Raw genomic sequence first — 17,666 nt, forward strand, 5'->3', positions numbered from 1 at the left:
CTTTCCGTCTGACCACTTCTTTTGAAGTCTCCTTTACTGGATCATCATTCTCCTCCCTCCTACTAATCATTGGGCATCCCTATCCTGAGGTTCTGTCCTGGCCCACTTTTGGTGATATCAGCATCCATGGGTTCATCATCTCTTTATAGATTACTCTCAAATCCTATGCCTTTCATCTGAAATCCAAACTGTATTACCAACTGCCAACTGAACATCTACCCCTGGATGTCCTATATATGTCTCAAATTCAAACTATCCAAAATGGAATCATCATTATATTTTCCCCAAAACCTATTCCTCCTCAAAACTTCATTTCCGTTGAAAGTACTACCATCCTTTTAATTGGCCAGGTTCACAATTTTGAAGTCAACTTTAGCTCTTTTTTTGTTTGTTTGTTTTGTTTTTTGTGGGGTTTTTTTTTGGTGAGGCAATTGGGGTTAAGTGACTTGCCTAGGGTCACACAGCTAGTAAATGTCAAGTGTTTGAGGCCAGATTTGAACTCAGGACCTCCTGAATCCAGGGCTGGTGCTCTATCGCACTGGGCCACCTAGCTGCCCCTAATTTTAGCTCTTTGTTCTCCTTTAATCTCTACATCTAATCAGTTCTTGATATTATTGCTACAACTTCTGTCCTATCCATTCTCTGTTTTCTACTCACACAGCTTCTGCCCTAGATTACAGGAGGCAACTAGGTGGCCCAGAGGATAGACTGTTGGGCCTACAGTCAAGGAGTTCAATTCAGTCTCAAATATTAGCTGTGTGACCCTGAGCAAATCACTTAACCTCTTTGCCTCAGTTTTCTCAACTATAAAATGGGGATAATAACAATACCTTCCTCTCAGGGTTGTTGTGAGGATCAAATTTGTAAAGCACTTCTTAAACAGTAGATGATATATAAATGGCCCTCTCCCTACCTGGTTTAGGCCTTCAGAGCTTTGACTACTGCAATAACCTCCTAATTGCTCTTCTTGCCTCTAGTCTCTCCCCTCATCCTTGGCATAGCTGACAAAATGTTATTCCTCAACATAGATAGGACTGAGTCATCCCTCTCCTCAGAAATCTTCCATTGTTCCCTATAGCTCTCTGTTTCATCCCTATATTGTATACTATGTAAATTCTTCAGCCTGGTATTTAAAGCCCTCCATAATTTGTGTCCTACCTATGTGTCCAGTCTTACTTCATACTGCTCCTCCCACACACTCTATTCCAGACAAACTGGCCTGTGGTTCCCTGTTCTCGACATTCCAACTCCGCCCCCGCCCCCGCCCCGCTCTCGACCTTTGCATAGCTGGACCCCAATATCTGCACTCCTTTCTCACCTCTCGCTCTCAGAATCCCTCCCAGTCTTTCTTCAAAGCACAGCCTAGGTGTCACCTCCTAGAAGAAGGCTTTCCTGATCCTTCCCAGGAATTAATCTCCAACTTTTTAAATTGCTTTAGATTACTTTGTATTCACTTACTTGGGTACAAGTTAACCCCCAGACCCACTGCAGAATGTAAACTCTGGAGGTCAGGGATTGTTTCACTTTTGCCTTTGTAGTCCCTGGCGCCTGGAACAGTGCTAGGCACACAGTAGGCACTTAATAAATGCTTATTGCTAAACTGGATTGATTTAAAGTCAGAAGACACGATTTCCTAGAGTCGAATGCCAGCTCTACCGAGTACTAAGTGCACGACCCTCAGCCTCCTCCTCTGAAACCCGAATAAATTAGGCTCCTGCGTATCAAAGGTCCCGCCCAGCTCTAATAGCCTTCCGTGTCCTCAGGGATCTTGCCTGTAGATGGCACTGCAACAGCGCCGGGAGAACGCGTATATAAGGAAACGCAATTTGGTTTGGCCTCTACGGAGGCCCGTAGCCGGTTCCCAAGATGGCGACTACTCTAGATGTCCACGTCCGGATGTGTAACCAAGAGATTGTCATATTCGACTTGGAGGTTAAAGCGTTTATCCAGGTAGCGGGACCCTGCTCAAGCAACCTTTTCCTCTCCCTATGACTGAGTTCCGAGCCTGAAAAATCTCGCACCCTCAGACTCTGTGCCTCTTCCCTTCCGCGACGGGGAAAGTCGACAGAACTACGTCCCTCGCACCCCCCTCCCCCACCCTTGGTTCTGAGCGTCTCGCGCTTCCCCCTCCCCCCTTCCGTTGGCTCCACCCCCCGCTTTCCTTTTCCCTGTTTCCGTTGTTTCCTCGTGCATCTCTATCCCCTTTCATTGGTCCATTTCCTCCTCCTCCGTTTCCATTGGTTTCCAGTCTCTTCTTTGTTTCCATTGGTCCGCCGCAGCCTTCTCCTTTTTATTGGTCCTTGCCCTCTGTTCTCTTCCACCTATATTTCTATTGGTTTCTGGCCTCCACTCCCCATTACTCCCCCCATTCTTTCCAAGAATCATTCCCTTCCAAGTTCAGTGTAATCTTCCTCCTCTGGGGTCGAAAAAGGCCAGGGAGACTGGGTAGAGACGGAGCTGGAGGGGTTCTGAGAGCATCTCGTTCAGCCCTTTCATTTTACAGTTGGAATCAGAGAGCCTAAGTGGCCTCTGTGGTCATCTCACCTAGCATGGTCACCTTGCTAAGGCTGGGGATACAAAGAAAGGGGGAAAAAATAGTTCTTGCTCTCACAAGTTCACAGTTTGTTGGGGGAGATAACATGCAAATGACTATGTATAAACAAGATACATACAGGATAAAATGGAGATAATCTCAGAGGAAAGGCACTAAGATTGAGTAAGACTGATAAAGGATTCTTTCCGAAGGTAGAAATTTAGCTGAGACTTGAAGGAAAGCAGGAGACAGAAGTGAGGATGGAGTGAGTTATCAGCCTAAGAGACAGCCAGTGCAAATGCTTGGAGTTAAGAGATAAGTGTCTCTTGTTAAGAGAAAGCAAAGATGCCAGTGTCATTGGGTGGTAGAGTATATGAAAGGGAGTAAAGTGAAAAAAGATTGTAAAAGTAGAAAGGGGCCAGACTATTTGACACAGGTAGCCACCAAAGTTTATTAAATAGGGAATGATATGGTCAAACTTGCATTTTAGGAAGGCCAATTTGAAAGCTGATTGGAAGCTGGACTAGAGTGGGGAGAGAATTGGGGGGGGGGGACTAACCTGAAAAACCAACCATGCAGGAGGTGATGATGGCCCAGGATGGTTTCGGTGTCAGAGGAGAGGAAGAGACAAACAAGAGAGATGATGTAAAGAAAGAATTGACAGACCTTGACAATGGATTAGATATGGTGGGCGAGAGTGAGTGAGGAGTTGAGGATGATACCTAGCTTTCAAGCCTGAATGCCTAGGATGCTGGTGATAACCCTTGACAATTAATAAGAAAGTTTGGAAACTGGGTATGCTTGGAGAAAGGATAGTGGGTTTGGTTTTGGATATGTTAAGTTTAAGATGTTTATGGAATGGCTAGTTTATCCAGTAGGCAGTTGGAGATGTAAGCCTGGAGGTTAGGAGAGAGGTTAGGGCTAGATTAAATAGATCAAGGAATCATCATCATAGAGATGAAAATTGAATCCATGGGAGCTGATGAGATCACCAAACAATAGATGAGAGGACCCAGGACAGAGCCTTGGGGAACACCCTATTAGTGAGAGTGAATTAGGTGAAGATCCCACAAAGAAGACTGAGAAAGAGATCTGGCAGGTAGAAGAACCTGGAAAGAATAGTGGCACAAAAATCTATAGAGAAGATGGTATCCAAGAGAAGAGGGCAATTGAAGTGTCAAAGGCTACAGAGAGGTCAAAGAGGATTGAGAAAAGGTCATTACATCTGGCAATTAAGAGATCATTGGTAACTTTGATGAAAGTGAAAGCCAGACTTCAGAGAGTTAAGAAGAGAGTGAGAGAAAAGGACTGGGAGACACCAGTTGTAGACAGTCTTCTCAAGGAGTTTAGCCACAAAAGGGAGAAGAGATATAGGATGACAGCTGGCAGAGATGGATGGATCAAGTGACAGATTTTTGAGAATGGGTTAGACATTGAGAATGTTTGTAGACAGCATGAAAACAGCCAACATCCAGGGAGAGGTTGATGATAAATAAGAGATTAAGTCTGATAAAGGGGACAATTGCTTTGTTTTGTATCCTTTAGTGCTCAGTTCCTGGCACATAGTGATTCTGAAATTCTTGTTGACTGACTGCCTGATCAGTGCAGCACTGGAGCTGTCCATCTCTTGCTTTTGCTCTTTCACAGATCCACTTTCCTTTGCAGTCATACATGTATTTGGGTGTTGTCCTTTTTTTTGTACCATTTTTTAACTTGCAGATCCTATTGGTTAGGGCTATAGCTTACTTCATTAGTGTAGTGGTTAGAGCTTTGGACCTGAATTCAGGAAGACCTGAATTCAAATCTGGCCTCAGACATTTAATAGCTGTGTGACCTTGGGCAAGTTGATAAAACCCTTATCTCCTTCAGTTTCTTCATCTGTCAAATAGAAATAATACTAGCACCTACCTCTTGAGGTGGTTGTGAAGATCAAATGACATAGTTTGTAAAGTACTTTGCACAGTGCCTGGCATATAGTAAGCATTATATATTATTGTTGTTATTTGTTTTTATGCTCACCATAAATCTCTAGGATGTCCTCAGAGTCACCATCAATTTTGATTTTTTAGAAAAGGAGTCTTTTTCTAATATAGTTGTAGACTTTGTGTTTAATGTTCTAATGAGTAGGTTAGTGAACCAAAAATGAAGAAACTAAATCTTTTTGTTATCACTGTTTTTCTATGGCCACTCTATTCCTCAATTTTACTGTCTATAAACTCTAAGTATGGTGACTATATTTTCTGAACCAAAAATCAGCATATATGGATATAGCAAACTTTTTTTTTCTCATTTTTTTGAATGGGAGAGGATATTTGAGGTTAGACTGTGATTCAAAATCTGGGAGGTGTGATTGTCATAACTGTATTTGGCACTACTTTTGACTATATATGTATTTATGTTAGAAAAGTGAGTCAAATTTTAATTCAGATAAAATTGCATTTCACCTTCAATAACATGGATAAGTTCAGTAATTTTCATTAACGGTACTGTAGGTTCTCATAAATGCTAATGAATAACAGAGTGCTTTAGTTCAATAAGCCAAGCCAAGCAAACAACTCCAGAAGCTGTCAAATAAATTTGAAATATACCCTTTGAAGCCTTTGTAAAACACTGCAATCATATTTATTTGAAGGGTTTTGATTCTCCCCACTCCACCCCCCTAGTTGTTGTTGGTTTTTTGGTAGAGATGGAGTGAGGTGAAAGGGATTGGGATCAGGGTGGAATTAGCATTAGGTTTGAAAAAAAGAGAGAGAAGAGGGCCATGGAAATAGAAGAAAACAAAGAGCAGGGCAGCAAGAAATACGAATAAGCAGGACAGATTTCAGTTATATTTTGAAATTATATACGCAAGGAAAAAACAAACTGTACGCAATAGAGATTCATAGAGGGCAGCTGAGTGGTGAAGTGGATAAAGCACTGGCTCTGGATTCAGAAGACCTGAATTCAAATCCGGCCTCAGACACTTGACAATTACTAGCTGTGTGACCCTGGGTAAGTCACTTAACCCCCATTGCCTGGCAAAAAGACAAACCAACACCACAGAGATTCATAATTTCATATGTAATCCTCTTTTTCTTTTCTACTTTGTATATGGAATTGCTATTTTTTTTTGTATTGGTTAGGTTCAGAATAAAAATTTTAAAAATGTACTGTGATGCATTCTATGAAATTCATGAAGGAGATTTTGTATGTGCTATTAAGTTACTGTTTTAGTATTTTATACTATGCTATTTAAAGGAGTTATAATTTTCGTTTTTGAAATAACTGTTTCTTTGTGATGTCTAGTCTTTTGCATTCCAAATAGTTGCTTTCACTTTCACTAAAATTTAAGATTCTTATACTGTAATGGAAAAGGCACTGGGCTTGGGGTTGAAAACCATGACTGGGTTCAAGTACCGGCTATGAATCTGGTTAACTGTGTCCCCCTAGGCAAATCTGAGCCTTGAAGCCTCAGTTTCCTCATCTGAAAAATAAGGACAATAATAATGTATTGCTTACCTTCATAGAGTTTTGAAGAGAGTGCTTGTAAATCTGGAGGTACTTGGGTTATTGTTTTATTAATTGGCTTGTATTTTAATAAGTGTTTGGGTCTAATAGCTATGTCAAGCTAGAGTAGTTTGCCTCTTTATGTTCTTTTCCTAAAAATAGTAACTTTTGAGAGAAATCGACATGACATCTTGAATTATCTTGCTTCAGAGAAGAAAACGAATAAAACCAGGTAGATATTCAGGCATAGAGACATAAAATCATAGCATTGTTTGAGGTAGAAGAGGCCTCAGATATCTTTCTGGCCAGCAATTCTTTTACCTTTAGTTCTCAGGAATCTTTTATTGAAGATCCTCTGCAGTGCTTCTATGTGGCTTATATTTACTAATTACATACCATATTAAAAATTAAAACATCTTAGTATTATTATGAAATTAGTCTTCATCTCAAAGATCCTCCTGAAAGGATCTTGGCGTCCTTTAGAGTTACATAGACCTTGGGGCAGCTAGGTGGCACAGTGGATAAAGCACCAGCCCTGGATTCAGGAGGAACTGAGTTCAAATTTGACCTCAGACACTTGACACTTACTAGCTGTGTGACCCTGGGCAAGTCACTTAACCCTCATTGCCCCACTTCAAAAAAAAAAAAAAGAGTTATATGGACCACTGCTCTTTTTTTTTTTTTTTTTTTTGGTGAGGTAATTGGGGTTAAGTAACTTGCCCAGGGTCACACAGCTAGTAAGTGTCAAGTATCTGAGGTCGCATTTGAACTCAGGTCCTCCTGAATCCAGGGCGGCTGCTCTATTCACTGAGCCACCTAGTTGCCCTGACCACTGCTCATTTTACAAATGAAGAAATAAAAGAGATGCTTCATTTCATTGAACTGAGAAGAAAACACTCATAACTCTCCTCTTTCTTAGGATATCCGGGATTGCTCAGGACCATTGAGCACACTTACAGAGCTAAATGCCAAAGTGAAAGAGAAGTTTCACCACTTACGGCTTAGAATACAGGTAAGCAGCCACTGAACCAGGGACTTGTTGGTATGTATAATGAAGGTAGCTATTTTCTGGAGACGAACTGGGACAGGGATGAAGGTTTAAATGGCAGCCTCTACAGTATCAACAACATTGTGTGAGGATCAACTGTGATAGACTTAACTCTTTTCAGCAATATAATGATCCAAGATCATTCCTAAGGACTAATGATGAAAAATGCTCTCCACATCCAGAAAAAAGAACTGTGGAATCTGGATGCAGATTGAACCAGACTGTTTCTACTTTTTTTGTTTTTGTTTTTGAGGTTTTTCCCTTTTGTTCTGATTCTTCTTTCATAACATGACTAATGCAGAAATATGCTTAATGTGATTGTACGTATATAAAGTATATCAGATTGCTTGCTGTCTTCGGGAGGGTAGGGAGGGAGAAAAATTTGGAACCAGAAATCTTATAAAAACAAATGTTGAAAACTATTTCTACCTGTAACTAGAAAATAATAAAATATTTTTATGATTGAAAAAAATGGTTAGCCTCTTTATACACTAGCAAAGGTCTGGGTGATTTCAGTTTTATGTTGATTCTCTATAAAAATAAGATTAAAAACACAGCCATCTATGGGGGCAGCTAGGTGGCACAGTGGATAAAGCATTGGCCCTGGATTCAGGAGGACTTGAGTTTAAATCTGGCCTCAGACACTTGACACTTACTAGCTGTGTGACCCTGGGCAAGTCACTTAACCCTCATTGGCCCACCCCAAAAAACAAAAAACAAACAAAAACACAGTCATCTGAATCCTTGCTTGTTGTTCCAAAACCAAATTGGAGACATTCATTCCTTATATTTTGTACTGCTAATTCTCAGGTGTCTCCAACCTAGTTTTGGCTGGAATTAGTATATAAGCCAGGTGGAAGGCTTATTTCTTGGATGTTGGGTATGTCATGAATCAAGTCAAATGTTTTACTTCCTCTCTTCCCCCCAAAAGAGAAGTGCTGCCAGAATTATCCTGGCAAGAAAGATTTTTGAAGCAGTTGGGAAAATGAAACACTAAAAAATTACCATGAAAGGCTTCCTTCCCATGTCTTATGGTATTCTATGGCTAGTAAGTGTTGTTGATCTGTTATGTATAAGAGACTCTGATGTTTATAGATGTGGTTCTGGCTCTCAGAATGGGCTTGAAGAGTTGCCTTCATCCTCTCTTCTCTTCCCACAACTACCTCAAGTTTTCTGATACTGTTCTCATGTAAAAGTGATCCCGTTTGGCTCATGTTTTTTATTGGCTTGGTGTAGCAGCAGCCCTTGTAATCATAGAATTTAGAGCTTGAAGAGAGTTTGGACATCATCCAGTACAAACCTGTCATTTATCAGATGACAAAACTGGGCTCTACAGAGCTGCTATGGCCAGCTTTGTTAGAACTCACATCGCTTTGTTTTAAGTCAGATGGCCTGTGTCTGTTTTTATACCCTTCTCTTCCTTCACATGTTTTCCCTTCACTTTTTTTTTTTGTGGGGCAATGAGGGTTAAGTGACTCGCCCAGTGTCACACAGCTACTAAGTGTCAAGTGTCTAAGGCCGGATTTGAATTCAGGTCCTCCTGAATCCAGGGCCGGTGCTCCACTGCACCACCTAGCTACCCCCTCTCCTTTACTTTTTAGGGTGAAGCCTCCCCAACTCCCAGTAGCTTGCTTTTTTCTTCTTTTTCCAGCCTTACTTAGTCCTCAGCATTATTTAAAGGGGAGCAGAAGAAAGTCAGTGTTTTGGAAGTAATCTCTGTGCCAGTACAGTATCAAGGACAATCTCACGTAGCATAAAGAGACAAATAAATAAAATACCATATGGTCTACATGAATTCTATTTCTGACTCTTCTACCAATTTGCTGTAATGACCTTGAGCAAGTTACTTCCCCCTTCTAGGCCTCAGTTTCCTCATTTATAAAATGAGGGGGTTGAACTCAATGATCTCTGAGGTCCCTTCTATCTCTATAAAGTGGCAAAGAAAAGACTACAACATTGACTTCCATAGTTAGAGTGAACCTGAAACTCATTTTTTCAAGTAAAGAAAAGAGAGGTTACTTGGGGCATAAGAAGTGAGTATTGGCAACAGGGAGATAAAATTTCATTGAATTTTTGATAGCTTGTGTTGATGCAGAACTTTCTCTACACCACGCATTTCTAACAGTGCTTTTGTGGCATTCTCTTAGGGATCAGGGATAAGGACTGGCCCTGTGATTTCAGTGATTTGAGAAACTTGAAGATAAGGAAACTCTATATATTAATGTAAGCAGGTGTTTTCTTTACAACTTAGAGTCTTAAAGAGTTGCCTAGAGTTCTCTAAGAAAGCTAAGTGACTTTCTCAAGGACCCACAGCCAGGATTGTTAGAGGGACAGGCTGATAGCTTGGGACTTGAATCTAGGCTTTTCTGGCTCTGAAGCAAATTCTCTGTCCAGTAAACTATACTGTCAATTCATTTTAATTAATTTGCATTTGTAAAGTAAATGTGTCATGTGCCATCTTAGGAGGGAACTCTCAAAGAAACAATGGTAAATTACAATTTCCAACTTTGAGGAAAGCAACAAATAGAATAAAATCTAGAACTTTATGTCATCAATTCTCTTTTATACTTTGCTGATTGTTATTCATTGAGTACTTTATATATATCTGCTTCCAAATCAAGGGGTACTAGAGGTGTCCAGTAATTTTCTGAATTCTACAGTTGGAATATATTTTATGTGTTTTTAAAGAATGAATAGCTTTAAACTATTTTTCTGCATTTTCTTTTTTTAAGTAGTGTTTTATTTTATTTTTTACACATGTAAAGATAGTTTTCAGCATTTATTTTTGTAAGATTTTGAGTTCCAAATTTTGTTCTCTTCCTCTCTTCCCTCCCTCATCCCAAAGCCAGCAAGCAGTCTGATACAGGAATATATTTTCACACACATTTTTTTCCCCTTAAAGGAGCTCGAACAGATGGCTAAAGAACAGGATAAAGAATCAGAAAAACAAGCTTTGCTCCAGGAAGTTGAGAATCACAAAAAGCAGATGCTCAGGTAGGTGAAATCATTACTTTTACCTGTTGCATACTGTGGTTCTATTGGATTAACTCATTGATCAGCTTTGTCTATGTGCTGGGGCAGCAAAGTGGCACAGTAGATAGATACTGGAGAACCTGATTTCAAATTCTGACTCAGATACTTGCTAGCTATGTGACCTTGGGCAAGTCACTTAACTGCTATTTATCTCAGTTTCCCCATCTGTAAAATGGGGATAACAATAGACCTTGTCACCCAGGGTTATTCTGAGGATCAAATGAGATAATAATTACAAACCATGTAGCACAGTGTACATAGTACATAGTAACTAACGCTATATAAATGTTACTTCTTGTTGTCATTAGATTATGATTTAATTGTATTTGTGTATCACATGAGTTTCTTCCATCCCTATACTGGTAGGAGATTCCTTCACTATGCAAATGTAGTGAGGTAAATTATAGAAGAAAGAAGGGAACAAGGTGTCATAGTGGAGCAATTGCTTTATTGAAATGAATATTGATCCATCAGAAGTTTCTTAGCCATAATATTTATTTTCAATTTATGGCTAAGTTTCTTAGCCATAATATTTATTTTCAAACAGTTTTAAATATAAATTTTTGCAAAATTATAATGGTTAGGCTAATTGGTTTGAGCATGCTGCTAATGAGGCCAGGATCAAAGGTTTGATTCCTAAATGAGACATTTAATTTTTCTAATATTTGATGGTAGATGGCCATAGCCTTAACTCAGGCTTATTTTGTAGATTTTATCTCGATAAAAAGGGGTTTGAATGAGAGAATGTGGTTAAACCACCTCAACGTCACCCCATTACCTGAAAAAACAATTCATGTCATATGTTCTCTGGACTCGAACTTCCTCTACTCTAAAAGGAAATGATTAGACTATAGCCCTTTGCAATTCTAAATCTTATGATCCTGTTCTCTGTTGATGATACCACAAGAGTATGAATTTTGCATGAAACTCAACATCATGATACGTCAAGGGGGGGGGGTGGATCTTTGTTTTTTTTTCTCTTTTATCCTTTTTCTGTGTTATGTGGTACGGTAAGGTAACAAGCTTTCGGATGTAGTTGATTCTGTCCTCATGTGGACGGCCTTTAGAGTGAGATGGGGACAAGAAAGGCAACTTGCAGATTTGGCAGCTCATTATCACTGAAGAGTGCATATATCTTTTTGATTCCAGCAATCAGACTGCATGGAGGAAAGCAAATCTTGCTTGTAAAATTGCAATTGACAATTTAGAAAAAGCAGAACTTCTTCAAGGTGGTGACATGAGGCAGAGGTAATAATCCTTTTTATCATCCTTTTATACATGGCTCTTACCTGTACGTTTTAGTGGTTTGGATCAGAAATAACACACTCACCAAGGCTGAAAGCCTCTAAAACTCCAGAGTACCACCAGCACCAGATTAAAATGTAATTGGGAATTATTTAACATAATAAAAAATATAATACAATATAGATATTGTTATTTGTGACTTTCTAAGTCAGGTTACTGCCTGGAGGGATCTGTTTCTATTTGAGTTTGACACACGATCTCTAAACCATTCTTATTCAGAGACTTGACAAGTAATTGTTAGAGAAAATGTGTTCATTGCTGGAGGACACAAAGTTCAGATAAGATGTAGTCACTGTCTTCTTGGAGCTCTCAGATATTAAACCCTCCCTTCAGGAATACAGTTTCCTGGGATAGTGACACTTTTCATCCTCTTCTTTACTTTTTAGAAAAACTACTAAGGAGACCCTGGCACAGACTTCCAGCAGCATCACAGAAAGCTTGATGGGCATCAGCAGAATGATGTCCCAGCAGGTTCGCCAAAGTGAGGAAGCCATGCAAATTTTAGGTAAGACCAGAAAGGGGAGGGGGGGGAGGCATTTTCATCTAACTTGTTATGACTAGCCTGTGGTTTATAAAATCACAAAGTGATTTTTACAGCTTTATCACATTTGGGGAGTTTTTTAAATGATGAAAGAAATCGTAATACAGTTGTTACAAGCTGCTGACTAGACTTCTGGGGCTTCTGCTTTGAATTTCACTAGGAAATTCTTTTTAAGTAAGAAAATCAGAAACTCTAGAAGGGGGTATTAAAGACCATTTAGTTGATTTTCAACACAGAATAGCAACAGATTTTCACTCCCAAGAAAATTATAAAAGGTAAGTCTCTTCATTTACTATTTCAAGTTCTATTTTTTCCCCAGTGCATCTTTCAGTAGGCAGATTTGTAGTTTGTCTTCAGAATCACTCTCTAAGATTATAAATCCTGTACCAGACAGTGTGTCATTCTTAGTGTGAACTCTATATTGAATACTATAATAGAGCACTGCCAAGAGATGCAAAGTGAACCAAAGGCATGATATTTGCCCTCAACAAGTTTATGATCTAATAGGGAAAACAGGACAAACACAAATGGAGGTACATTGATAAAAAACACAAATAGATTTCTAATCAGAACAGTGCATAAAGACCATTCCTGGAGTGAATGGGATACCTATAGCCAAGGGTTAGTCTTGGAAAATCGATTGAACTAGCTTTTCAAATTGTATCCATTAATACAGTTCTTGTTCTTCCTTCTCAGACCAGAAGCCTGATTGTATTTTTCTGTCAATAATAAATTCCTGCTTTACAGAAGGTTTCCTTGAAATGACAGTGTAAGGATGAGGGAAAAGAATATTCTTTCATCCATGTCCTTTTCAGAGTTCAGGATATGGTGATGATCTCTATTTTCTCTGATTGCCTTAGATATTTAAGGAGCAGTTTTGACCAACTTAAGTTTGTAAAAATGATAGGACTAGGGGCGGCTAGGTGGTACACTGGCTTAAGCACCAGCCCTGGATTCAGGAGGACCCGAGTTCAAATCCGACCTCAGACACTTGACACTTACTAGCTGTGTGACCCTGGGCAAGTCACTTAACCCTCATTCCCCTTCCAAAAAAAAAAAAAAGATAGGACTAGATACTCATATTGATGTCTTGAATCTGAATTGGAAATAATATGACTAATGGGGATGGTGGTGGCAGCAAAAAGATTATCTCCTCAAAAACTGCCTCCGGATACAGAAGCAGTGTCACAGGTGAGAAATAGTGAAGGCCCATCTGTCCCCATGCTCTTATATGTAGTAGTAAGTCCAGTTGTTTTGTTCCAGACAACAAAAAGAAGCAGCACAGATGGAGAGCCCCTTTAGGGCACAAACTCTGCCACACACTGCTTCCACACATAGCCTAGGACCTTTTGGATCTGGTCCCATCAGCAGTGGTATTGACATTCTTACCAATAAGGTACATCCACTCCATTCCTGGCTGCTATGCTAAGCTGTGCTTGGCCATCAGAAAAGGAACCACACTGTCTTCTGCTTTTGCAGTCTAGTGATTCCTTGAATCTTGACCCCCAGTAGGAGTTGCCATGTGACTCAAGTCATTTAAAGTTCATTTATAGTAAAAGCCAGATGTGAGCAAAAGGCTATGTTTGGTCTTATTCCTAGCTCTTCTCAATCTCATTTCCAGCTCTGCAGGCAGTTCTGCCCTCAGCAGACCTAGTGCTTCATTTGTTTTCATGATAGCCACTGAATACAGCTTCCTGCTTTTGTTTCAGCAAATTCTTCTCGAACTATCCTGGATGCGAATGAAGAATTTAAGTCTATGTCAGGAACTATCCAGTTGGGACGAAAGCTCATCACAAAATACAACCGCAGAGAACTGACAGACAAGCTGCTTATTTTTCTTGCTCTCGCTCTCTTTCTAGCTACTGTTCTTTATATCCTAAAAAAGAGGCTTTTCCCATTTTTGTAAGATTTACAAGAGCATCTTTCCTTTTGACAACCAGTTACGAATCTGCTGTTCCTCTGAGTTCAGCCAGTGCTGCCGCTCAGACCAAGGATGTCAGGTTTGTTTATTCAGATTGTTGAGTGTCTCAAATGGAAATGCCATGGATTTTGCCAGCATTCTTTCATAAGGGGCAGAGAGAAGATTGGAAGGAAAACATTTGCTTGGGAAGCTTACAGAGATATTGAAATTCTAAGATCCCCAGACCCATGATCTGCTATGACTAGGCAGTTTATGAGTACTTGATATATGTTCTGGGGCTTTCTTTGTGTACTTGACAGACATCTCTACTTTCTTCCCTCTCCTCCTCCCACCTAGAATGCCTTGAGTTCTAGAATGAAGAGAACTTAAAGGAAAGAAAGATGAGATTGGAAGAAAGACCATAGATTTTTATCCATTACTACTTATTAAATTTGATAGTATTATTAGAACAAAATGCAATCTTATTGTATAAAATGTCACTCTGGGACTATACAAACTATTTGTCTTGATGCTGCAATTCTTCTAAGTTGGCTTCATGAACTAAAGGTTCCTTCTTAAAGTTGCCATGATGAGTGGTATACCAGACTAGGCTAGGCCAGAGTTATGTAGAACAGGTTAGTAGTCTGTCCCACTCTGTAAACTCATCATCTGAAAGGGCCAGAGCTAAGTATAATCAAGGAGAGCAAGATGGGGCTAGTAAGTCACCGAATATTCAAGTCCTGTCTGGTCCTGAGTTCCATAAGAGCCAGTGGAGTGGGAGCTGGGTGAGAACAGGCCTGAAGGTGACAAAGTCTTGTCCTACAGATCTGGCTGGCCTTTTACTCCCTGGTTCTCTCAGTACCACCCTTGCTGACTATTTATAGCCTCCAGCTCAAGAGGGAGGCTGAATGGAACCTGCACATCTCCCCCGACTCCACTGCTGCCATCTATAGGGCTGCCTGGCACCTGTAGCATCTCAAAGTAAAAATAGCCAACAGGGGGCTCAGGAGCAGGCGAGGCCAGAGCAGCAAGAGCACTGCACAAGTCTGTAAAGTAAACAAAATAGAGCACAATTTTGGTATGAGGGGTTACAAGGCATTGTTTGAAGAAGCTATGGGAAAATGGTGTTTCTGGAAACCTGGACAAAAACTGAACTGCTATATAAATAGAAGTCATTAGACCCAGTTATCAAACCACATGTAGCTTCTTTGGTAAAGTTTGTAAGATCATTATTGATAAAATCTGCTTTTGGCTCCATAAGCCACACAGGATCAATTATGAGGGTTACTACGTTTCAGTCAATTATTCATTCATTATGTATTAGTGAGAGAGAGAGAACTATTTCTAGAGAATACACACACACACACACACACACACACACACATAGGCATATGTTGCTAACACATACACACACACACACATCTATGTACATATACACCTGACAGCCTTGCTGTTTAGGCTCATAGAAGTGGCTGAACTCAGGAACAGAGTATCCCTAAGTGGTTGTCAAAAGGAAAAAGATACTTCTAAATTTTACAAAAATGGGGAAAAGGTATATGTGTAAATCTACATGATAGACTATGTATATATGTATATGCATGTACATATGTATATGTATATTTACACACACCTTTCATACTTGACAGTAAACGACATAAAGGTGATTGGTTTCTGCATAATAGTAATTTTAAAAAATGACTGAATGAGACATAATACTTAATCCTCCACAGTATGTATGTATATATGTAATATGTTCTCAGATATATTCTCCACTAAAATCTTACTGAATCATGGCATGGAATGACCTGGGCCATACCAAGGGGACACAAGCTTTCGTACCAAACTGGAAAGGCTTCACTAAATGGAGAGACATATCACAAGGAGGTTGACCAACAGATAGTGAATTTTCCTTCCAACCACAGCAACTCCTTAAGGTCTACTGAGGCACGGAGGAATTGTGATGCATATATGTTGCTTAAGAGCTCCCTCTGTCCAATATTGGTGAAGTCACAGATTCCTTGGAGAAATCACTTGAACTTTTTGAGCCATAGTTTATTCATCTGTGAAATGAGGATGATTACATTTGTACTTTCTACCTCACTACAAGGTAGCTATGAGAAATGAGAATTACCTTCAAGTCCTATGAGAGCACTTATTCTTGAAGTGTGTGTACATATACATACATGGTTTCAGTTTTGTTTTTCTTGTTTTCAAAATGGGAGAGGAAGTGAGATGAAGAGAATATGTGTTTGTTAACTGAAATAAAAGAAAAGTTTTAAAATAATGTACACATAACAGTAATATACCTAATTTAGACATATAACATACACATAATTTTAAGCTTAGAATTAAAGTATAGATGGAGAATTCTAAGTCCAACTCCTATCATAAATGTAGCAGAAAGACATCAAATAAGCACTTTGTATTCTTAAAAGTTTTCTTCCCTACTTAACTGTTGTTATTATACTAGAAATAGAGAAGTGTTTATTTCACATTTCCTATTCTTATTTTTTTACATTAGACAAAATGACATTTAGCTTCTTTGAGGACCAGAACTAACCCTATTTTCAGTAAATCCCACTGTTGTCATCAAAATTTACACTTTGCACAAAGGTTGAGTCAGGGTACCAAATTTAAAATCAGCTTCCTCATTCTGGACAGTGCTAGCACAACTCTAAACACATCCAGTAGAGGGCAGTGTTTCACACCCACTTACCTACAAGACTATGTAAAGTAAGATATACTACAATCAAATCTTAGAACTGGAAAGTGTTTAAGGCTCAAATAGTCCAACCTCTTTATTTTTCCAGGTGATATTGTATAAAGGTTAATATTAAATGTAATATTATTATACTGTAAGAGATGACAGCTATGATGATTACAGAGAAGCATGAAAAGACATACATGAACTGATGCAAAGTACAGTAAGGAGAGTCAAGAAAACAAAACTACATAATGATTACAGCAATGAAAATGGGAAAATAACCACAAGAGAATTAAAAATGAATGTTGTAAAATTACAAACAACAAGCTTCAAAGAAGAGATATAAGAAGATACCTCCACTTCTTTTAAAGGGAGAGGGCAGGTCTAAATGTGGAATATTGCATATAATGTCATATTTTTTCAATGTATTGATCAGTTTTGCGTCATTTTTCTCTTCCTATTTTTTCTTTTTTTTATCCTTTTTTAAGAAAGGATAACTCTCAGAGTGGGAATCAGGAGAAATATAGGAGGAAATTTAGTATAAGAGCAAAGGATAATCAATAAAAGTCTGTTTTAAAAAGAAAACCTATGTACTGTCCCCAAAACTAGACTTGGAAAAATGTACTTTTCATCAAAGGTTTGCTTAATGTCTAATAGAAGTACGGTTTCATGAGGAAGATATAAAACAATGTTTCAGTATCTTGGTTACTCAATGCCAAGTCGTATAAAATAATTGGCTACAAAAGGATGTATAACATGTTAAATGTTTTTTTAAAGGTGTTAAGATATTATTGTCAGCATTCAGCTTTATATATAATTATATTTATGAATGTACCCAGCTCTGGTTCTTTCACCTTTGGGGGAAATTGTTTTAAAAATGGCTTTGCTTTTGATAATTGGATTATGCAATGCAATCATAATTTAGTAGACAGTCATAGAATTAAATGTCTGGAACATATCCCAGGGTTTTGCACTGAAGTTTTCTGTTGCCAGAGCTACTTACTACCAGTGTGATCTAAATCAAACCTTTTAGTGCCTCAGTTTCCTCATCTATAAAACATGCAGGTTGAATTAGATAATCTCTAAAATTCTGTCCGACTTTATGATGCTAAATCA

At 39.0% G+C, this 17,666-nt stretch overlaps 1 protein-coding gene across 1 annotated transcript; it reads left to right on the forward strand.

The window, feature by feature from the left end:
* Window positions 1-1,820: 1,820 nt before the first annotated feature.
* Window positions 1,821-16,996, forward strand: BNIP1 (BCL2 interacting protein 1). The gene is made up of 6 exons (XM_043985600.1): window positions 1,821-1,950; window positions 6,939-7,031; window positions 9,970-10,061; window positions 11,250-11,348; window positions 11,792-11,910; window positions 13,656-16,996. The coding sequence occupies exons 1-6, from the start codon at window positions 1,867-1,869 to the stop codon at window positions 13,850-13,852; spliced, it is 684 nt and encodes a 227-aa protein (XP_043841535.1). The 5' UTR covers window positions 1,821-1,866; the 3' UTR covers window positions 13,853-16,996.
* The last annotated feature ends 670 nt before the right edge of the window (window positions 16,997-17,666 follow it).

The sequence above is a fragment of the Dromiciops gliroides genome, chromosome 2 (assembly GCF_019393635.1).
Source record: "Dromiciops gliroides isolate mDroGli1 chromosome 2, mDroGli1.pri, whole genome shotgun sequence".
In the NCBI taxonomy this organism is placed as follows: domain Eukaryota; kingdom Metazoa; phylum Chordata; class Mammalia; order Microbiotheria; family Microbiotheriidae; genus Dromiciops; species Dromiciops gliroides.